The sequence below is a fragment of the Bacillus rossius genome (genome assembly GCF_032445375.1).
Source record: "Bacillus rossius redtenbacheri isolate Brsri chromosome 9 unlocalized genomic scaffold, Brsri_v3 Brsri_v3_scf9_2, whole genome shotgun sequence".
NCBI classification, from domain to species: domain Eukaryota; kingdom Metazoa; phylum Arthropoda; class Insecta; order Phasmatodea; family Bacillidae; genus Bacillus; species Bacillus rossius.
Genome location: NW_026962013.1, coordinates 28,798,665 through 28,823,098, shown reverse-complemented (window position 1 = coordinate 28,823,098; position 24,434 = coordinate 28,798,665). Strand labels below are relative to the sequence as shown.

At 39.5% G+C, this 24,434-nt stretch overlaps 1 protein-coding gene across 1 annotated transcript; it reads left to right on the top strand.

Moving 5' to 3' along the window:
• The first annotated feature begins 9,694 nt into the window (after positions 1 to 9,694).
• Positions 9,695 to 19,099, top strand: LOC134542997 (uncharacterized). Its single transcript, XM_063387652.1, has 3 exons — positions 9,695 to 9,847; positions 14,187 to 14,357; positions 16,820 to 19,099. The coding sequence occupies exons 1-3, from the start codon at positions 9,784 to 9,786 to the stop codon at positions 17,029 to 17,031; spliced, it is 447 nt and encodes a 148-aa protein (XP_063243722.1). The 5' UTR covers positions 9,695 to 9,783; the 3' UTR covers positions 17,032 to 19,099.
• Positions 19,100 to 24,434: the final 5,335 nt, after the last annotated feature.

Sequence of the window (24,434 nt, the reverse complement as noted above, 5' to 3'; positions counted from 1 at the left end):
TCAAAACTTTGAACAGGTCTTTTGTCTTAGCCTACAGTCCGCTGGGTATCTAAAATAATGGCAAAGTGAAAATAAGTAATTTACGTTCCCCAGTCGTGCACAAAAGATTATCAAGGTGGAACTTATAATAATATACACAGAAAAAAAAATCTTTACTTTACCAAAAGATCCCTTTAAACCAGTTGCCAAGAAATAGTTTGTAACACGTACTACAAGAAAGATATTGTAACTTTGTACAACACATGGCTATGGATATTTTTGCATGTCCTATATGAAATACGTTTCTCGAGGTAATACTGAGTATTTCTTAAGAAAATTGACACATAATTTTATATTTAATTTGATGTTTAATTGAAGAATAATTTTTTAAACAATAGTAAAGATAGTCGAATATTCAATAATCTATTATTTTTACTATGCTTATTAATTTGCGCAGTTAATACTGGAAAGCTATTAAGGAAACAGTTTAAAAATAACTTTAACTATTGGAGGTACTGGGGCAATACAAAACATAAATACCCGGGTAAGAATCCAAACGCAGCATTACTGCGAATACTATTTTGTAGTGATACGGTTGTTTTTATGTAAATGTACGAATTTACAAATATCTGTAATATTACATGAACTTTCTGTTCCATTAAAAAAAAAAAAATATTGTGGGCTCCGAACTATTCGGCCACCGACTTGATTCTCTTAAATTCAACCATGAGTGTAAATCCATGGTATGCCCCCCCCCTTTTCTCCCATGGAATTAAAAAGCCACTTAATGTGGAGGCCACGCTTCCGTATGCGCTTACAAAATCGTAACTGTGAAACGGAATTGACAAACGATATCCCGCGGACCCCCTCTGGGAATACTAAAGCTTTTCTCCCCTAAATTCAACTAACAGCAATAAATATTTTATGCTAATTTGGGTTGAACGTGGTTGGCAAAACTATCATTTAAATACAGTGATATCACTGTTATAATGACACTGGTGTAACGTATGTTACGACAAAATTTGAAGTTTATTTTTATTGCCTCTTATTTTAGGATGTCCAGAAAATATTGTGGACATTTTAAAATTAGAGGCTTGTTTTTTCTCATTAGCTTTACTGTACGTGGAATAAATTTTGGCCAGTTATGTGCATTTGGTTCATTGCAGTAATTTTCTTGCGAGAAACACGCTTAGCCACATGCTGGGATTTGCGAAAACTTCTGCGACCAAATAAAAAATCCTACGTCATAGTGAAGGGTCTATTCATACTGTTTTCTTTCTTAAATCCAAATATAAGGTAAATCTATTAAATTTTATCAAAAAAGGTAATAATTTACTCAAAATTTTCAAAATTATTTTTTTATGTATCACAACATTAGAATATACGTCTACTGTAACTCGAAATAATCATGTAATCATAATTTGTTTAGTAATTACTTAAATAATTAACTTATATATTCAAACGCGAAAGAAAACATTTACAAACCAAATAATACAAATAATTTGACCACAACGAATGAGTTAAACACACTTGGAGTACCTAGATTTTTTTTTATTTTTTTATTTTTTAGCTACGACAGTCTTGTTCTTGGGTGCGATATGTACTATGCCATTTTCTACGCGATTAAATAACATTAATAAGCGTTAACAAAATGTGGTTCACACCTACATCTCTCCCTTGAGGACCCTGCCTACCCGAGCAAACACACGGTGTGCAGGATTTCAGAAAGAAAAAAAAAACACGGTATTTGAAAACTGCTCAAGATATCGGAGTGGAGTTTGTTTGCGAAAAGCATTTATGAATACGCTGATGGCGGATGGGAAGTTATTTTTTTTCCGTATTTCGTTTTTTAACGGTATTTTTAGAAGAGTGAAAAGGGCTGAAATGCGGAATATTTTTTAACGCGATGCATATTATTGAAAGCACCCAAGGGCTTTGCAGTACACGTTTGTTTTCGTTACTCCGCCACACAGTGTTATGGTAATCGCTCAAATCTCATTGCTGCCGTTCGCACGACGAGAAGACTGCGCGCCAGTTCAGAGGCACTGAGAAGCACCAGCGAGCATCGCGCTCATCATCCCGCTTCGCCAGCACAGATACACACACGCCTGACCAGGCGGGACCCATGTGGCTCTTCAAGTCGCGACGAGTACAATGAAGACGTCTGCGGGAGACTCGAGACCTCGGGCGAATGGGGCGTAACTTGACACTGCCCAGAACGCGAGTGTCCCGGGAGTCTTTTCAGGAGTAATTCAAGTCCATCTTCATCAGCAGCACGTCAACAAAGAAGGGTGGGTGAGGCGGAGGGAAGGACGAAAGTGGGAGAGACTGCGGGAAGACTACTTACGTCTTGCCTCTTCTCGCAGTGTCCGCTCTGCAAGTTGAGTAGCCAGTTGAACCGTCGCTATTACGCAGTCGGCGGCCGTTCGGCGCGTCCTGTAACCCTACGCCGACTCGTCTTAATTGGCTCGACTTATTTCATTAAGGTGGTCGTCAGACCCACGTTCTTCTGGCCGGCGGGTGTTGAGTTACCCGCAGGGGCGGCGCGGACCTTCTAGGGGAGAGGGGGAGGGGGGCACAATGAATACACACATGCTGTTCCCGATTACCTCCTTAAAGGACTCTTCAGCCTGCAGTCATGATGGCGAACGTCTCTCTTTTTGAGTGTCCGATATTATTTCCGAAACTCATCCGAAGGCCAAACACACATGAATAATCAATGCTGCATCTTACAATTTTTTTTTTGTATTCTATAATGACCTGTACAGTGAATAACTAATATGTGATGAATAAATAAATCAGGATTCTTTTTAGAAAAAGTATTGAAAATAATGTAAAAATCTAATACATACATATTGAAATAAGTAGTTTGGCTTCTGGGTTGTAGCCACATCCAAGGCAAATATATCACCGACGTATCGGTCGACATTGCAGTCGTCATCATCAGAGTAGAGTCACGTACTTACATTTAACTAAATGCATAGCGATAACCACCCACGTGGTCTAGTGGAAGTCGGCCTCCGTGCCGCAGTCGATAACGCACCGGGCTACGGTGCGGGGGCTCTGGGTTCGAATCCCGGGTAAGACATGGATGTAATTTGTGTTGTCTTAATACACCAACAATCACAACTCCAATTTCACAATGACTCGGGGTGACATAACAATAGAACGTTAAGGGGGGTGGGGGGGAGATGATTGGCACACCGGTGACTGTCAAGACTTGCCTGTGTGCCACCCATCTTAACAAAATAAATGGCTAGCTTGTCTGACTGGTGAGTCAAGGGGCCCGGGTTAGATTCCCGGCCGGGAGGTTCTTTTTTTCAAAAACCTTCTCCCAGGGGTTCAACGGTGAACTATCGCGGAATAATCATGCCTTGGCAAGCATAGGAACGTCTCGGTTTGTCAACACCGAGGCATTGCGTGTGAATCATCAGAAATTAGTAAATGTAAACAATTAGTTGTTGAAAAAGTATTTTTTTCCTTCGTTAATACTCTATGTTGTGTCACAGTCTAAAGAATATATATATATATATAATTAACCGTAAATTTACGGACTTTTGAACGAAGGATGCACCTCGAATAGACGAAGAGTTTTTCGTAACTTCAGATAACTGAATCTCCGTAGAAAGGACGCCGTATTGCAATACCCCATACCTGTGTGTTTCGTTGTAAACAAGACACACACCAGGGCCCCCACATGGCCGATGCTACCGTTGCTACGGCAACGGGGCCCGCGAGTTTTTTTTTTTTGGGGGGGGGGGGGGGGGTAGTCCATGAGTGTAGGGGCCCCGCGAAGGAAAGAAGAAACGAATTAAAACAAACAAAAAATAGATAATTTTAAAATAAATTATAGAAAACAATTAAAAAATCAGGCCTAATTTTAGTTACCGACGAAATATCACGCCAGAGTAATATGATTCTGAATATGCTTTGCGTCAGAACGTGTCTGAATCTACAACTGTGAGTAACAAAACCACCAACATCCGACGTGACACCATGTTACTCATTTATTTGCCATTATTCAACATAAATTTACGTTGACAATCTAAACACTGACTTAAAACTAGTTTCAATGTGTGTTTGAAAAATAATTGTGATTAAGGTTAAGAATTAATATAACTAAAACAATATACATAAAAGTCAAATTTTTTTAAAAATCTTTTTAGTATAAAAAATGGAGGCGGGGGGGAAATCATCATGACCTCTAGCAACGGGGCCCACAGAATGAAGTGGGGGGGGGGGCTGACACACACACACACACGTGAAAGAAACATGAGTGATTTTGAATGTTTCCTTACTGTACTAAAATTCTTCTTGTTGGTTCATGCTCAAAGTAAATGAACACAGTGGCCGTAAATTTACGAATAGCTCTGTACAATTTGTAACCAGCATCCTTCAGATTTGAATGATGTTGATATGTTTAACAGTGTAGTTTCACTCTGAATGCAGCTTTGAAATCGAAGGATCCTTGTGATAAGGCTGCGTCGGTGAAGGACACATCTTTACTATTCAGAAGCAGCAGTAATAGGTGTTTTTTTTTTCCGCGCAGATTCTTTCATAAAGGTAAATACATGTGTAGGCCTGCAAGTTCGGCGTAGAGTTGGCCTTTTATTTGGGAAGTCGACAGCGAGGTCATTTGGAGGCCCGCCCAGTCTGAGGTGTATCTGTGTTAGTGAGGCGGGATGATAAGTGCGACGCTCGCTGGTGCTTTCAGCGCGTTGTCGCCTCTGACCTGGCGCGCAGTCTTCTCGTCGTCACAGGAATACTGTGTGAAATTATGAGAGGTGACCGTAACATTATATGGCGTATAAATGTGAATAAAGGTGTAACACAAGCCCCCTGAGTGCCTTCGAAAATCTGTTCAGGACTTTCATGTCCAAAAATTACTCTGAAGGAACACGTTTTAGCCAATTCCACTCTCCTAAAATTACAATTTATAAACGAAATACGTTAACATAACTATCCGTCCGCCCTCAGTGCATTATAAAATACTTCTGTAAACAGACACCACTCGGATATATATATATATATATATATATATATATATATATATATATATATACAAGTTTTGAAATCGCGTTAGTTATTTTCTGAAGCTCTGAACACCGTAACTTCAACACCCAACTACACGAAGCAGGGTTATAGAAACAGGAATAGGCTCTTGGCCAGCGATTTTTAAAACTACAGCGACTCACGCATCGAATAGACCGTTGCATCATCAGTATACGATATGGTAATCGGGAGCAAAGCTACTTATTTTTAACACATCTTACTAGCATACCAACTTTACTGCTGAAAAGTTCCCAGTGCACTAGATCATTAATGCGATTTCATAATTGCGTGCCAACTGCCGTGGTGAATTATTTTTTGCCGTTGATGTTTAGTTATGTATAAGATATGATTTCAAATTTTGAATTTTTAAAATATTTTAGGCCTATCATATTTTGAGTTCATATACAACAGACACAATGCAGGTAAACTGAGGAAAGAATAGGCCAGGGTATATTCGAAAAACGATCCTAGAATTTGCCTGCAGTAACTTCAGAAAACCACTGTAAACATAAACAAGGTTGGCTGCAAAGGTCACGCAGATGACATGAATCGCTATATTAGATAATATTCAGTGAAAAATCTGTTGGCGGAATGTGAGACTAAAAACAACATGCAAGAGAGGCTATCGAGAATACAATTACACGAAAAGCTTCCTCAAATAATAGAAATGCAAAAAAAAAAAAAAAAGAAAAAAAAAGTGGGCAATTCTTTCAGCACTCGCCAGAGATGAGTAACATATAACCTTGCTAAAGAGCAAATTCATGTTTTCATGTTGCAAACACATTTATAGTACAAAAGTTTGATAGAAAATCTCAAGTAAAATTCTTTTAAAAATATATATATGCCATGCGTGATAAATATAAGGTTAAACTATATAATGAAACGCATCCGATAAAGGCGAAAAAGATTTGGAAAAAAAACTGGTCCCCGGTTTTGTACCTGATTTTCGGCAAGGGATTTTATTAGTATACTGCCGATCTTGTTAAATTTATTCAAACAGTAATTACTATAAGTTTCAATTTGTCTTTGTGAACTTTGGTTAGCGCAATCTGGTAAATGTTGCAGCAGCGTGGTTACACATTTCCGTTCCACGCGAACTTTCGTTCCATTCGCGAAATTACCACCACCAAATCCGTATACCGAAAGCTAAGATGTTACACATATAAAAAAGAAGAAAAAAATAAATAACCAACATGGCGAGTGGTGGGATCGAGCCTTAAAGAGCCCAACTGCTTGGTATTGCAAACAGCGACGCGCCGACAGCAGGTAAGGAAGGCAGTGTCGCGTCTTAACGCCCGGCAGACCACGTAGGCGCCGTGACCACCGTCGAAGGTCCGTCAAGGCCTGGACCCGCGCGCGGGTATGGTTCTTGATGGCTTCCTCCCGGCCCTTCGGCAACAATGGTCCAACATCCCCCACCCCACTAAACATGGCGACCACTTCCGACAAGACCAGCGTCACTGGGGCAGCGGGGGCAAGGAAGCCTAGGATTCACTTCATCGGCTGCACACACCAACAATCCCGATAGCGCGTTCACGCAACTTCGGTTGTTCATGTTACCATCAACATGCACTAATCCAGTGCGTAAGTTTTTTAAGTTTGTTCTTTCTCTTTCCACGTAGTGTTTAGGTTCCTTGCCGAAAATCAGGTCCAAAGCAGGATGTTTAGTAATATTTTTCTTCAAAATAATGTTCGCTTTGTTCGGAGCCGTTTCATTAAAAAAAATAGTTTAAAATCACGGTATGCAAATTGAATGATTCGATAATCAACGCAGCTGCAGCTCCGGCAGCGAATTCTAGCGGTGGGTGCGGAAACTACGTGTGATTCGCGTCCAGAAATGTAGTTTAAAACACAGTTTGCGTGTATTTATCACTCTTGGCATTATTTCAAAGAGTTGTGCGTTATAATTTAGTGTCCTTGTTTCGTATTATAAGTGTATTTACATTTTGGGGGACACATGTATATAGCCACCCACCACCAGGAGCGCTTGCGTCCTTGTCATAAAAATCCACACGTGAACTAAAGAACGAAAGTGGATCTAGCATACAAGTGCCAAATCCCCCGCATGGTAGACTCTTTTCTATTCTGACCAACTCTTCATCTAGACCATCCTCTGTCCCCTGTATTTTCCTATGCGATGTGAATTCATGGAAATTTTTACCCCGCATGTCTGTGCCCAGATTTTTCTCTGGGTCCAACTTAACATAGATTTAAGTGTAGATTGAGATAGGGAACTAGTAATGGCTTCACTTGCTGTCATGGCTGGCCAATCCCCGCACAAAGCACACGATGCATGCGACCCTCTCCCTGCATGGCTAATCCAAACACGACTAGGCGTATAGGCTTCGGCCTGAGACGCACCTATATCCCTCCCCTAACCCGGGCCCCTCCTATAAATACACTTAGTTTCAATTGGGTTAGGGAAAAGACATACTTCCAAAAAAAAGAGAATTGCAATTGCCCCTCCCTACTCTCAAAAATTTTCAGGTTGTTTTTTGTTTACTTGAATTCTTAAATTTTTCTTCCGTACACAGTGTTTTAAAGTACTAAAGTTCAGTATTTAAGACTTTAAACTTTGTAAATACTTCCAGGCCAATCTATGACTTATTTAATGTATTTTGTTTTGCAGCTGCGTTTTTTTTTAAAAAGTGGTCTGTATCATCACGACCTAATATCATTTATTAGGTATAATTATTTGGAGACAGGGATTCACGAAAATGTTTTTGATACCTATGAATATACATATGAGGATATAAATATACATATTTTTCTATACGCAGCCTAAAATGTTTGTAATATTACTTATGCCTAACCTAGGAATGCTCTACAAAGTATTGTTTTGGTATGCCTGTGGGATAGGTAATTTTAGTTCAGCTCACGCTAACGACACATCATCACTCAAAATGCGTACGGTTGAATGTCTAAAAGTTGCACAAGTATATTCTACAACAATCAGCTAAAAAACGTAGATCCTTCGACATTTAATTCTACGTTCTTGTAACTTCCATTGTATCAGCTGATTACAGAGGTGCTGTCACAACTTAGAAATACACAACTTAGAAACAAATAACTTAGAAACACAACTTAGAAACACACAACTTAGAACATGCATAACTTAAAATCTTCTAAGTTATGCTTGATCTAAGTTGTGTTTCTAAGTTATGATAGTTCTAAGTTACATGGTTCGGCATTGTGTGTTTCTAAGTTATGACAGTTCTAAGTTGTGTGTTTCCAAGTTGGATAGTTCTAAGTTATGACTTTCTACGTTACGAAGTTTCTAAGTTGTGTAGTTCTGCGTTGCGTATTACTAAGTTACGTGTTTCTAAGTTATGAAAGTTCTAAGTTGTGATAGTTCTAAGTTATGACTTTCTAAGTGATGACGTTTCTAAGTTATGATCGTTCTAACTTATGACAGTTCTAAGTTACGTGGATTTTTCGACGTTTCTAAGTTATGACTGTTCTAAGTTGTGTGTTTCTAAGTTATGTGTGGTTCCCCTGATTACATGAGAGATTTTTGCCACTGGGTGGAGATCACATACTGGCACATATATAAAAAATGAAATTTTTTACATACGAACTATTGTAATTTGAGGGATGAAATACATAACAGACACAGCTTTCTTTATGCCTTCAACACTACACTTTAGAGGTCAACATCGTACAGCTGACAATGATTTCTGATTATAGAAATTCCTCAACATTTTGCGGGATATTTTGTATAATAGTCAAACTTTGTGTTGAGAGTGGCTCGGAATTGATTTCTTATGTGTATAGGGTAGGGGGGGGGGGTGCTGGCAGCCGATGGAGTGAATATTTAAGGCCACGCCTATCCTGGCACACTTACAGTGTGCACAGCTTCAGTAAAACCCACGCGATTTTAAAACCGAACAAGCTATCCGAGTGGTGTCTGTTTATTACGAAAAGCATTTAAGACTACTCTGAGGGCGAATGATTAGTTATGTTCCCGTATTTCGTTTTAAACTGTATTTTTTTAATGAGAGTGAAAAGGGCTAGAACGACCTTTTTTTTTTCTTTCAGAATAATTTTTAGTAACGAAATGCCCTGTAAAGATGCTTAAAAATACCAAAATAGCACCTTTATCGTAATTTCTTCGCCATCCAATGTTAATGGTTACCGCTCAAAAACTCATGTCCTATGCACGTCGAGAAGACTGCGCGCCAGTCCAGTGGACTACTATTTTTTTATTTTTTAATAATTTTTTTATATTATTTATTTATTTCAGAGGACGTGGAAGGTTACACCTTATTTGTTATAAAACTTTATTTTCTTAATAAATGTTACTTGTTCAAATTTTTTTTTAGGTTTATCTTTTTTTCTCCCTCAGTATCCTGATTTTTCAGTTCTTGTACGAGGATGAACCTAATGAAATGATTCTAGAGCCGATAAGCTATATAGCTAGTTAAAGTATATATATATTTTTAAATTATTTATCTGAGCTACACATTTAAGAAGAGAAACCACTCACCCCCCCCCCCCCCAACCCCCTTGAAAAGTGAGACGTGACAAATGGCGCCAGTCCGGCGCTAGGGAAGCAACAGCCCATCGTCCCGCGGGAATGCGCCCCTGACCGTGGCCGGGAGGGAGGGAGGAAGGGAGGGAGGTGATGTGACGTCACCGGGGTCGAGCCGCGAGCTGGTCGTCGCGGGGGCGTCTGGACGCCACTCGACCGGACGTCCTCGCGAGCAGCGGAGGCAGCGGCGCATCAGACTCTTCAGACGGCGCCGTCGGAAGATGGCAGCAGTCGTCAGCCAGCTCCTGAGTTCCGCCCTGCTGCTGTTCGCCCTGGCGGACACAGGTACGGGCTGACGAGTATCATCAATAGGCTAATTCTGCTTCCATAAGGTCGTTTTTATTTTTTGGCTCATCATTTTTAAATAAATTCATAATGTAACTATAGTTGATCGTTGATAAAGTGTTTTATAAATTTAATTAATATTTATTTAATGTCTTTTTATGATATTAAGGACAATTTTTATGTAAACCCCAGCAAGTAATTAAGTATCTGTTTTAATGTGTTCCAGAATATATTTTACCATGGTAAAATCACAATTACTTTTTTTTTTTTTTTTGCATTTCATTACGTACACAATTACACCTTATTACAAATACCATCCATTAAAAAAAACTACATTCAGGAACATTCTGGCCAGTCTCGGTCACTTCGGCCTTTCGGTTTCCAGCAACTTAGCCGACTTGTTGTAAGAAGTCCATTGGTGCGATTCCTTCTTTTGACACCCGTATCTTCGAACCAAAATCCATGTAGTTCCAAACCGAAACCTTCTTCATGGATGGGCGATGGAGCGCTACCGCACCATACAACCCCCATGGGACCGCGGGGGTGGGTTGCGGAGTTATAGCGTCGTGCACGGACAAACCACGCTTACATTTATCATATATATTGATATTGTTTGCATATCACTCATAAATCAATAACAATTTTGGATTTACGAAAACCCTGAATTACTCAGGTTTGTAGTACCTATTGTGGAAAACCAATTCACTCAAGTTTTAATTATAGTTAAGATTACTTGCGTGACGTTTTACAGTTCACAAGTAAAGATTAGTGTATGCTTACCTGGTGACAAAATTTGCGAAAAAAACAACAAATGAAATATAGCCATTAGCGGTAAATTTTCAGGAATAGCCATTAATATAATTATAATAAAACAAAAATACCAGCATGAAACCTGAGACCCAGCCTGCCAACTTTTATTTATTAATGTTTTACTATAATTTCTTATTTAAATTATTCAGCTGAAATTATTAGAATGTGAACCCATAAATGAAATTATTAAAAATATGACATAGGTGTTTATAGCTTAGTATTAAATAAAAAACTACAGCTGGGAAAAACTATTTTTTTGCTGAATTGCGATTTAACGGTAATAACACCGAAAAACATACCAATACACGGCGAAGCACAGAAATGCAATTCCATACACTCATACGGCACAGAAAAGTAACCGAAATCGTGAAACTAATCAGCATTGAAACTAAACTTGGCTCAAACCACAATTTTTTTAAATTTATTTAACTGAAAGTATGTCAAAGGTCTATAGGAAGAAAAAAAATTACCGAATTAATCTGTTCATTTCCGACAACGGTACAGTATCAAACACACAGATGTTGGCAAATTTATTGTGATTGCTCCAAGTAATTCTGTCCTAGATACATTTTATTGTAACAATATACATATTATGTTTAAAATAAATTTTTATTAGTGTGTATATGACATAAATACTTGGAACAATGAAAATAAATTGAAAATGATTTGTGTGTGTTTCAAAAAATGTACCGCCTGTAACTCATAAATTAATTAATATCTTGTCCCTATCTTCAGCATTTAGTAAAGACCAGGAGGGAACCACCGGTTATTCCACAAGAGTAGTTGCAGTTGGGTCGGGCACCAAGGGAATCCGGTTGAGTTTTGAATTAATTTTTTTATGTGTGAGTATGCCCTGATAGAGTGACGAAAATTACGAGTCTGTTGATAATAAATTAAATTGGAAACCTCGCAATATGGTACAGATAATTTTTTGCAATTATGGCCACGGTAACAAGTACGGTCTTAAGATTTTCTTTTAATTCGTGAATATCTGTCCGTCAAGTTGACGACACCCGTCGGTGCTTCCTCTGCTCGCACAGGCGGTTATGCCACCTCGCTGCCTCGCTGGGGCGACTGGTTTCCAAAAGTAACTTTTTGTAACAGAACAGAAATTTTTTTTTCTTGTTAATTTAGAAAAATAAGTTGAAAACCTCTATACGTCTTATGGTCTAAATTCCTTCCCAATACCGGTGTACTTTTATTTCCCACACATTTTTTTGGTGACGTGTTTGCTAATACCAATTATTTTAATGAAATAATTTTGCTAAACTACAAAATTCAAGGTGGTTGTATGATTTCATTCAACAAAAAAATAATCCAGGCGTTCAGTTTCATCTTAAATACTTTCGCTATTATTTATGGGTCTGAATACAAATTTTATTCAGTCCTATCTTGAAAGACGTACCTATACCAGAATTGGGAAGCACTTTAGACCATGATTCGTCTAGAGGTTTTCCCCTCACACCTGCAGCCAATTTTGTCGGTCCATTTCAGAATTACACACATACATACATATACATACATACACACACAAGAAGTACATATATAGTCACTTCTGAAATTGCTGCATATAAATTTGATGGATGGCAGATAATATCAAAACAAACAATTTTTGTTTTTGAGGAACATACGTCCGGAAGCGCAACACTGCAGCGGTATAGGCACGTAGAGTTAAATCAGTACAAATAAGTTATATTTCGCGCGCGTCCAGGAATTATCAGGAGACACGCGATGGCAGCGCAATGCCGCTCAGTCGCTCGCTGGAAACAGTCGACGATCTAGACGCACACGTTTAGAGTTCGCCACACGCACTATCGACCAGCAGTCTTGAACCCTATTGAATACTCTTACACATTAAAAAATAAATAAAAATTAAGTATTTTTACAAAAGATTCCTTTGGAAAACAGTTGCCAAGAAATAGTTTGTAATACTACAAGAAAGATGTTGCATCTTTGTACGACACATGGCTATGGTTATTTTTGCATATATGGAATACATTTTTTATTGAGAATTTACCATTTCTTACAATTGAATGATTATTTTAAATCATGGAAAAGATAATCGAATATTCAATAATTGGACTATATTTTTTTAATATGCTTATTAATGTGTATAGTTAATACAACTGGAAATCCATTCAGGGAACGGTTTACAAATAACTTTAAATATTGGAGGTACTGGGAGAACACGAAGCAGAAATGCTTGGGTAAGAAATGGAACCCAGTATTACTACGAACACAATTTTGTTGTGATACAGTTTTTTTACAGGTAAATGTACAAAAATCTAAATTTTACGTGAATATATATGTTCATTTGGCAAAATAAAATACAGCATAAACAAATTTGCGGTGGTAAATTTCTATGTAAACGCATGCCAATTAAAACATCTGATTTTGACATCTGATGGCAAATCGTAAGCTAGCATAACGTGTATCGTTATTTAAGTCTATGACTGTGCATACGAACCGTTCTGCTGCCGGTCACAGAGTGGGGATGGGTGTACTGCTACGTTGCAAAAACTGTCACGGGACTGTTCTGTTGCCAGCACTGCTGGGTGCAGCCACGTTTCAGACCTGGTCACGGAACTCTTACGCTGGATTCACAATTGAAAAAATAAGATTAACAGTAACAGTAGGTCGTGTGCATAGGATATGGACGCCATGTTTCCTAACCTAACGATTCACAATAGCAGAAAGTTGGTCGTGTGCATGGGAGCGAGGTCGTGCGCATAGAAGTGAAATGAATATATTTTATTTCGGTCGCGTACGCATGGCACAACAGCCAATGAGAGAAGAGCAGGGTGCCTTTTTTTGGCGGGACTAGAAATATGTTTATATTTACTAACCATATTGTGGTAAGAAAATGTCGCGAGATAATAATAGTATTATCGTTATTTTGAAAGTTAATATGTTTATTTACTAACACTGCTAAGAGATGTCGCATAGTTCGCAAAATTTCATTGGCTGAAATTAGCAGTAAGAATTCAATTGTGAATCGATTTCGCAGTTCGCACAGGTCGTGCGCACAGGTCGTGTGCATGGCTTGCTATGCACTCGCTTGATTTTTTTTTTTAATTGTGAACCCAGCCTTAAGGGGCCCTCACACTGGCAAAAATTTTACTCAATATTTTGAAGGTGTTGTGTTTGTACAAAAATATTGATAGCGTGAGGAAATATATTGCGCAAAAAAAGGTGTGTTCAATATTTTGTGGAGTGTTCAAAAGTTTTCTGAAATTTTAGAAAAGTTTTGCACACCCGTCAATATTTTGTAGCACGAGAATGCCGTGTGAGGGGGCTGACAAAATATTGCGCAATATTTTTGCGTAGTGAAGGGGTCCAGACCATTCAATATTATTGTACAAAAATGAGCTCAATAATTTTGCGCAAAATATTGAACGAAATTTTTGCCAGTGTGAGGGCCCCTTTACTTTGTTCCTTTACGTCTGCTCTTCTCTCTCTCTCTCTCTCTCTCTCTCTCTCTCTCTCTCTCTCCTCCCTTCTCGGCGAGCACGCTTCGTTGACGTTTCAGGCGACGCGCTGTCCTGCTGGGACTGCTCGTCGGACAAGATGAGCCAGCAGTACTGCAGGGACCCGTTCAACATATCCATACCCTTCGTGTACGCCAAGGACTGCTCGTCGAACCTCCAGCAGTCGCCCAGACCCGACTACCGCCAGTACTGCGTCAAGCTGATCATCAAGCGTGAGCCGAAACACAGTTCAATCAGTAATCCTCGTTCGATCATTGCCAATCGCGACTGCGCACTGAAAATAACAACATGCAATAAAATAAATAAAATAATGCCACCGATATTTTAATGGCGAGGGGAAAAAAGCAAGGGGCATCTGTCCCCATTTATAAATTAATATATATACTTAATAAAACTCTAACATTGATTGACAGACAACGCACATCTTAAACCAGTGAGTCTATCTAGAAGCACGAAATTTTGCACAGGAGTTCCTTGTATAACGTAGTTGAGCGTTAAGAAAGTTGCGATGGGGTGAAATATACTCTTGTAAATATACTCCTCAAAAGATATAAAATAACACGGGCCTCTTATTTCTTAAAATTCATCTCCCCAGGGAGGGTGTCAGGGGCGTTAAAGATCAAAATTCCCCATAGCAAATGCCATTGCATTGTTAATGCATGCATACTTCGCCTCCGTTAAAATTTTTCGGGGGCGTTAAGTGTAAGTTCTACAGACTTGAAACTCGGCAGTGATGTTCCTTACCTTGCATAGCCATCAACTGAGAAGGAGATTTCCCAAAAATCAGCTGCCAAGGGTGGTTTAGCCCGAGCAACGGCGGGTACTTCTGCTAGCTTATATAGACACTACGAATTCATGACAAATTTAATAGCATGTTGGTTGTTGGTATTCCAACCCCTAAATAAAGAGTCTGTGTTGCCTATTTATTATTGTATGGCTGTATGGCGCTATGGGTCCTCCTTCCTCATGAAAGAGGATGGATTCCTTAAATTCTCCCCTCCCCCCTTTTTTTCATTTTTGAGCTGTAAACTCGCTTGCTCTAACTGTCAGAAACGTATGCCTTGCTTGATGGACGCATTTGGCAGTTGTGGAGATTATAGAATTTCGTAGTGCTAGGAATCACTGAGTTGAAATGAAGAATGTAAGTATTTCAAATTACATTAAAAAATGTTCTGTGTCAAATTACTACTTTACTATTAGTAATTTTATCCAAAAAAAAAGTGTACTATATGTTTAAGTAGCCTATCATTTGTATGAAAATAAGAAACATTGCATTATTTACATAAGCTTTAGTATAGTATATAAATTGCCTAGCAATCAATAAATAGCCAGGGCCAACACATTGGAAAAATGTAAGCGAATGTAGGCCCATGCGCAGAAGCAAGAATCAGTGTCTAGCTATTAGTGCCTATATATATTTTTCCATCGTTAAATCAATAAGGGCTTGGGATTGTCTCATTCGCTTGTCCGCTTGCTGGGAGCATTATGCTAATAATGAGAAAGACCACGCCCTGAAGTTGCGCAGTAAGAGATATTTGGGCTAGACATCGAATACTTAAAAAAAAAAAAAAAAAGTTAGTTATGGCACTGGTAATACTTAGGGGGCAGACGAAGACACCGCATGGCACCATACTTTATTTAATAGATCATAATAACTTTGATATCTTTCGCTATTAAGGGTTTGCCTTCTGTAAGGTAGAGGGGACACATTAATTAATTTTTGAGACTTTAAAAGAGTGACAATTTGTAATGGCCTTACAGTTTAAAGTAGTCTGAAGTGTAGTGTGTGCATTGTGGAAACAGTTTTAAACAACTGTATTTTACGTGACTGTGTTTTAGCGATGGAGATTATAATTAATATATACTAACCATTTCACAATGTTTTGGGCGTAACAATATGGAGATGGTGAGGTTTAAAGCGACTACGCACAGCACGCCGCCCATCTCCTGGCAATTCCTATCGCCATTCTGCATGGGGGCTGAATGTGAGGTCACACAGAAAGCTACACTATGTTCGCGATGTTCACTATGTTCGCTGAGCCAGGTGGCCAGACAGGTCAGTCTAGTTCGCGATGTCGGAAAGACGCATGCTGTGGGATTTGCATTATGATTCCGACGGTTATACTTAAAATAAATTGGGTTCATGAATTCAATCTAAATAGAAAACAATTTGGAATATTTCATTATTTGTTGTAGAAGTTGCGCGAGGACGAAGCCAAAATTATGGATTATCTATTTCAGAATAAATACAACTCAGTATAATAGCATTCCCTTGAAATAAAATGCAAGGAATTGTCATGCATATCCTGACTTCTATGGTCTTCCATCGATTTATTACATAAACATGCAATTTTCATACTACTTAAATGAACTTCTCTATCGACATGGCTATTTAAAGCACAAAACTTCATAAAAGGCAAACGCAGAAGTACAGCCCAATTCCGCGCGAAAACATATATAGATTTTTTTCTTAATGCGCATGCGCAACGTCAGCAACGTTTGCAAAAACAGGCGAAACAAATACCCGGCGACGTCGCCAGGATCGCCAACACAGCGAACACAGCGAACACGTCTTGGCGTGGCCAGTGGTGACACTGAGATGCAGCTCGAACATGGCGAGCATCTAGGTGTGGCCGAAGCTTGATGTTTTTTTTTGTTTTTAAATCCTGTTCAGCCCAAATCGGGAGCGCGGTGACGCACCGGAAGTGCATGTGGGGCCCGAAGCTGAACCCTGGGGCGGAGCTGTGCGCGTCGCCTCCCAGCCCCGCGGCGGAGACGGTGCAGGAGTGCCACCTGTGCGCCACGGACAGCTGCAACACCTCCCCGCGCCACCTGCCGTTCCGGGCGGCCGTCACGCTGCTCGGCTGGCTGGTGCTGCGCTCTTGAGCCGCTCCCGGGAACCACCACTCTGCCGCGCACGCTGAATCCATAGACTAGTACATCACGTAGACCGACACTTGTCGAGAAACCTACGAGTATGACGCTCGTATTAACCCCCACTCATTCATCTTCAGATTTTTTTTTTGCATTTGTAAAAGTAAATTTAATTCAAACCTAATACACAAATAAAGTTTTTTTTTTTAAATTCCATTGATTTACATGATTGGATCATGATTTGCCGATAGAACTGCCAAAATAAGCTGATGGAAGCAACAAAACGCCGGGGAAAAAAAAACGCACAAACATTATTTGAAATAATTAAATGGTTTTGCAGTAAATTAATTCGACTTAAACCATCAGGAATATACTGCATTTATAACTTAGCTGAGACATAAACTGTGGTATGGGATATAGCCTGAGCACTGAGCCAACTGAGTCAGGTATAACACATTTTTGACAGTTATACCTACTGAGGATTAAGAGTCAAATTTTAGGGGCTATATAAATAAATTTTTGTAGCTCAAATGGCGCAATGAAACACTGCAGGAAAGCCAACCGCGAATTAGTAAAAAAAAAAAAATATGAGTACATAAGGTGTTATACAGTTGACACTTCACACTCAAGTAACTCGGAATTTCATAAATTTTTTACATAAAACGAAAATGAGTTAAATGTGAAATGAAGTGGTAAAATTATTTTATGTAGTAATCCTAAACATAACGTTTTACTGGTATAGTGATCCGAAAGCAATCGATCAAATATTAATTCATATATTTTATTTAATAATAATAGTTAAAATGAAGCACTGTCTTTTGTCATTTTCTCATATTTTCCAAACAGTAGGTCTATTTCCATCAACTAACTCTTTGTGCGTGTTTACTTCAGGTAGTAAAAATGTTTTAAAACTGAATAAATACAGCTTGTATAAGATTTAATGTCTACCCCTCCTCATAACTGCTCACGATTATCTAATAATTATGTTTTGTTTTAGAACCAGTCTGCAATACTCAGGGCAGTCTCTATAGTTCTGATCTGGGTTGCAAAACATGGTTTGGTAATCATTACATTATATGTTGATAATTTTTCATTATTCTTGGATTTTGGAATCAAACAACCTTGTGTATGTTCTAACTAAAGGTGCGACAGAATTAAATGATTAATAAAATAATTGACTCATTTAATAGTAAGTGGTAATGGTAATTTTATATGGAAAGACCGAGTTATTGGAGAATGTGGGTGAGATGTAACTACAGAGACAATATTATTGTGATAAAAAAAAAGTGATTTTAATACTAAGTACAGTCAGAAAAATTGTTACAGTTAACCAGATAAATGAAAAGATAGCAATTAAAGTAAATATGTAATTTATTATAAGATTTATGTAAATAAAAAAGTCAACAGAAGGTTAGATCTAAGTAAAATGGTGTAGTATTGAATTTTTTTTGTATTATTGCTTAACATAAATTTACATAGCTAACTTAACCCTTAGAGTATAATTGCTACAACATGAAAATAAAAAGATAGATTTGTCATAAACAAACATATGTTAATGTTATGAAATTAAGCACGTTCTCCTTACCTTATGTAAAGTTTTGATTCAATCTACAAATTAAAATAAAATTGCTTATAACATACCCAATATTGCAGAAATTGAACCCATTGGTACTTACTTTGCCTTTATTTTAGGGCAGTGTGCTTAAATTACTAAAAAAGCAAATTACAGAACCAAATTTAATTTATTACATGCACACATTTCAAGTGCCATACATGAACATGTCACAAACTTTTATACTTTTCAGACACTGCTTTTTAAAGTATTCGTTTTTTTAACATCATTTAATAGTGTTATACCTACATCGCCCCCAGTGTGTTTCAGTTGTGTAAGATTATTTTAATTTATAAGGCCTGTTCATAGTATGTTTACCTTTTTTAAAATATACGAATAGAAATATTAATAAGCCATTCTATTATATGTAAACCTCACAAATAATAAAAAAATGTTATTAACAAAGTGAAAATCTTGCCTGTTGTAACAAAGTTGACAAAATAAATTTGCCTTTTACTAAAATTACTTCTTGGAATGCCTGCATCTGTAACGAATCCTTAAAGAAAGAATGTCAATCTACTTTTGTAATGTAATGTGAGATGTATATCCTCATCATTACTCTACCTACGCTAAGAATTTGAGACATGCTTAGTGTAAATTCTTTGTAACTATCTCAGGTGATTTATGATAAACAAAGTAAATTGATACAAGGAGCTGTCGAAATAAAATAACACTCGTTTTCACGTTATGTGGGAAAAATTATCATACACTTATCCATTTTTTTTAACATAATACATTTTGGATGAGTAAACTGTATAAAATGCTAGGTAAGGAGTTTCTGAGGACAACTAGGGATAACTAATATGCTGCAACAGTTAACATAGTTTGTCGTCGTCCCTCCGAAGGCCATAAAGCCCGGCCTCCACCCGCCAGTATTAAACCCCGATAACGGAACGCACCCCTAGCACGAGTCAAGCGAGCCGCCGATGTCGGTGAGTGCCTTCCCAGATACGTCCATATGCCAACACCACCAAACAGTTCTCACGCATCATAAATTGCTGTGATTAAGTGATTTTTAATTAGCAGAACAACACTTAATAGTGAAAGTGCGTCGTAGGGGTGCAGCGGTTTCCCCCGTGGGAAACCGCAATTAATAAACGTCCGGAACGTCCCTTGCGGCCTTCCGCCAATAATTAACCACAGTGTTAACCAACCTAATTTACCTCCCTGTTTTTACTTGCAAATAGCCACTGGAGTAGTCAACAAGTGACAGACAGTCTCCAGCTTGACTTTTTATTTTCAAATATAATTAATCTAAATTTTGTTAAGTATTATTATTATAGGCCTTCCGCCAACTAATTGAGACAGATGTCATTAAGATACGAGTGTTCTATAAAAAAAATTGGTTGTCTGTAAAGTTGGTTTACGGACGATAGTTTAACGTTGACGCCACTCCCGCTGCCTGTTTAAGTTTTTATTTAAATATTAGCGTTGGAAAAGATCTCAGGGGTTTTAACGGGGGTTCGACCTCGTGGCTGCAGGCAGGAGCGCGTTGTTGTTCGAAACCTACCTGGGCTGTTCAGGCCACCCAGGACGCCTTGTAAATAACTGGTAAACGAATTAACAGGACACTGCACTTTATTCAAAATCGATACACTTATTGGTCCCATTACTGGCCGCGTCCGTTGTCTGACCGCTGCGACACGCGTATCTCTATACGTAAACGGTGCGCGCGACCAGGATAGGTTGCAAAGTAGTATCTACGAACTGATACAGTGGTTACTTATCCATATGAAGGATTTGGCGGATAGTCGCGGAGCTTCTGTATTGCAACAACTTATGCAGACACGTTAACACGAAGAGTAGCACCTATGTTCAAGATTGTTTGCAATCTAACCTGCGGCGAAATATTAATGTCTCGAAAAATACGTAGACCCGGTAAGCTGGAGACGTACACGTTATAGTCACTTTTGGAATTGAAAGTTATTCGGTTAGATTACACATTACAAGTTACACGTTTAAGATGGTGAAAATTTGTTGTGTCCTATATTTGACCTCGGCCTCCTCTCTCTGCAACCAACATGGCCGCTTCACAAGGAAAGCTGTATCCCAACAGACTTCTCTACACCAGCCATGGGATATAGGCTACGAGTGGTGCCGCAAACATAACATAGATGGCAGCACACATCCTTTTGAACGTTTATAGCAGTGCATATGGATTTATTAAGGACTATATAATATAACATGTGTGTCAGTGCTATATATGTTATAAGTAAATAATATCCTAGTGTGTGAATTCCTGGGGAGGGCACAGGATGGCCTGTTTTTCTGTATTGGGGAAAGATATGTCGCTCTGTCAGTGATCATTGTAGGGAGGAGATCTATATAAGCTCGGTACAAATTGTGCCTAGCGAGAGCTCCTCTCCAAGTAATTGGCAAATATGACTTGGTGAAATTGGATACAGAGGAAAAGTTATTTAATCTATCTCTTGCTCTCAGCTCCCATCCTCCCTCTGGAGCGGCCTTCGGGTGCTCGCTCTAGACTCACCTCCCTCCTTCCTCTGGAACGGCCCTCGGGTGCTCGCTCTAGAATCTCCTCCCTCCTTCCTCTGGAGCGGCCTTCGGGTGCTCGCTCTAGACTCGCCTCCCTCCTTCCTCTGGAGCGGCCCTCGGGTGCTCGCTCTAGAATCTCCTCCCTCCTTCCTCTGGAGCAGCCTTCGGGTGCTCGCTCTAGAATCTCCTCCCTCCTTCCTCTGGAGCGGCCTTCGGGTGCTCGCTCTAGAATCTCCTCCCTCCTTCCTCTGGAGCGGCCTTCGGGTGCTCGCTCTAGAATCTCCTCCCTCCTTCCTCTGGAGCGGCCTTCGGGTGCTCGCTCTAGAATCTCCTCCCTCCTTCCTCTGGAGCGGCCTTCGGGTGCTCGCTCTAGACTCACCTCCCTCCTTCCTCTGGAGCGGCCTTCGGGTGCTCGCTCTAGACTCGCCTCCCTCCTTCCTCTGGAGCGGCCTTCGGGTGCTCGCTCTAGAACTCCCACCCCTCCCCCCTCTTCGCCCCTCTCGACCTGTTTCTGCACTACCCCCCCCTCCTCCTGCCCACCAAGAGGGCTGGCAAGAAACACCCTAAGGGGAACAAGGTGTGTGGCCAAGAGCATCAGGGATACTTCTCTGGACCTGTGGACGCCGTGGCATCCAGCCCCGGTACCGGGACACGTCAAATTAAAAGGCGAAAGTTAGTCAGTAAGCATTCAACACTCGTTACAAAGATTCTCCGATGATAACAATTAATTGGCTATGAAGCCGAAACTGCGTAACACTATTACGCTGTCCTTAATCTCTGGACACGTTATTACGTATAAAAAGTAAAGTTCCCTGTTGGGATGAATTTAATTAGTTACGAGTCGCATGAAGTATCGTGCGACTGGGTGGGGTCGGCGCCGAGCTGATTAAAGGATTATTAAAAACTTACACTATTGCTGATATGTGGATGTAGCGCGAAAGTTGATGGCCCGATGTTCGCGGAGCGACCGACCCCTGCGAGCTCCCGACGGAACTGAGCTCGAGACCGCCCTGCGGCCTCGCGCCTAACCACGTGGAACGCGGGAAAACCGACCCGGCCAGTTTCAGACTTAAAGACATGTTACACAATATATGCTTATAAGACAATTAGACATAATTTCCCTTACATGAATCCTCTTTTAAATTGTTATTAAGTAATTGTTTTAATTTGATAGAATAATTATATAATTAATTAGGCGTATTGCCACACCTGGCCGGGCGCTGACGTCGCTTTGGTGTTCGTCGCGGCGCACTTTCCCACACTCGGCGGTCATCACGCTCGGGCGTGTTCGATGCACTTAAGAGTAAGTGTTGTTGTGACATAATGGCCTGTGCGAACCAGAGGGAGCACCGGCGGTCGGCATCAAAGTGACAAAGTCATAACAAAACATTGATAAACCCAGAAGAAAATGAAATATATTCGGCCTGAGACTGAGCCGTAATAGGTTTTTGCAACAAAACCATTTAGAAATTATATTCTTTGAGGAAGAAAATTTTTAAAAAAATTTTTCTATCTTTTGTATGATAAAATCTACCTCTGCATACTCTTATGAATAAAATTGAATCATTTTGAGTGAATTATCACTATTTTGTATGGATACAAAGGAGTGAAATGAAGTCTACAATTTAATTGATAAATTTACTTTTATTTGCATTCAAAAATTCAAATATATTTATTACTTTTGTAGTGTCTCACGCGCCGTATTTATTTTTATAAGTACAAAAATAAAGTATCACGACGGCCGGGATGCGATCCGTCAACCATTAAATTGGTAGTCAGCGACGCTAACCGCACGGCCACGAGGCCATATTAGAAGCAATTGTTTCAGATGTTATATATATATATTTATATATTTATAAACATTTTGTTTTTTGTTGTGGAAGTTTTAAAAACGTATGTAGTCGGCCCGTTTTTATAACACGATTTTATAACAAATACGCATCACAATATTTTTTAAAACATTGTGCAAAAGATCCCGGGTGTAATTTGAATTATTATGTGTATCTGTAAAACACCATTGTTCGTTAAAAACGTATTTGAATATTAAACATTACTTTTAAATAAAATAACCGTACCGATTGTGCTGAAAATCGGTGGACGATCGTTAAATTACATAATATTAATAATTCAAACGACGAAAATATGATTGAAAAGTAAAATCGATGGTTGTTCCAATCGAGTGGAAGAGAGATGCCACGCATGCGTACAATGAGCATAACAGGACACATCCGTAGTGGGAAAATGTGCGTTACGGGACACTTTTTCGTGCGTGCAGCCGGCGTTCATCGATTTATTAGACGTTGTCACGTCAATAATAATGACTAATTATGATTATAAAGCTGGAATAACGACACATTAGAAAGTTTGGCGCATCACGACGCTTCCTCTCCTCCCAAACCGGCACAAAGCGGCAGTAGAGTTTTACTCACGGGCCGGGGCGGACGTGTGTTCCCGCGGGGAGACTTCAACTTTTTGTGCTTCTGATTAGTCATTCCGGTAACTATTATAATTCGCTAAAACCGTTTTCCTCCTTTCCCCGCGTGCCCCCATGCCCTTTTCTGGTGTAGGGCTTATCCCGGCCGCTTTAATTTTTGCTCGTCGCGAAACAAAGGTTCGCGATGCAGTCATCGTACGGTCTGGGCCGACTCCCGCGAACAGAACTTCACGTAATTCGTCGAGCATACGCCTGCCGACTGCAATCTTAAAGACTTTGCTATTTAATATTATCTTCGTGGTCCCGCGACTCACACAGGTGAGCCCGGGCACGAATTTATCTACAGCTTATCACGGGAGTGGCCGTTAATCCACCCAAACTCTTCGTCGACCCACAAATCAATGTAGGGATCTTGTTTGCAAGTGTGGTAACGTAACATCCATGTAATACGTAATTAATTATCAGTGCGAGTGTATGTAGTGCCAAACGTGTTTTTTTTTGTCCAGTGTAATTGTGTAACTTGTGCCTCCGTCCACTCTATGTGAGATGCGAGATTAAAAAACCAGCACCTAAATACTGTTTCTTTATTTCGCAAACACCTCCTGAACAATTAGGAAACAGTCCTCTATACGGTTTAGGGCCAGTGCTTATTAGAAGTAGGGACTCCTCCCACCATCAACAGCCGTCGATCCTAGTGGGACACGCAGGGGCACAACAGTTAAAATACCTAGTAATCCAGTCAATTGAATTTCGCGGGATATTCATCACACCGTTAGAAAGCGTTGCAGTCAGGGTGTCCACAGTTAATACTTTCGTACTAGATCTAGTACTTTTATAAGTATTTTTTAGTGTTCTAGTACATTTACGCTCAGATCT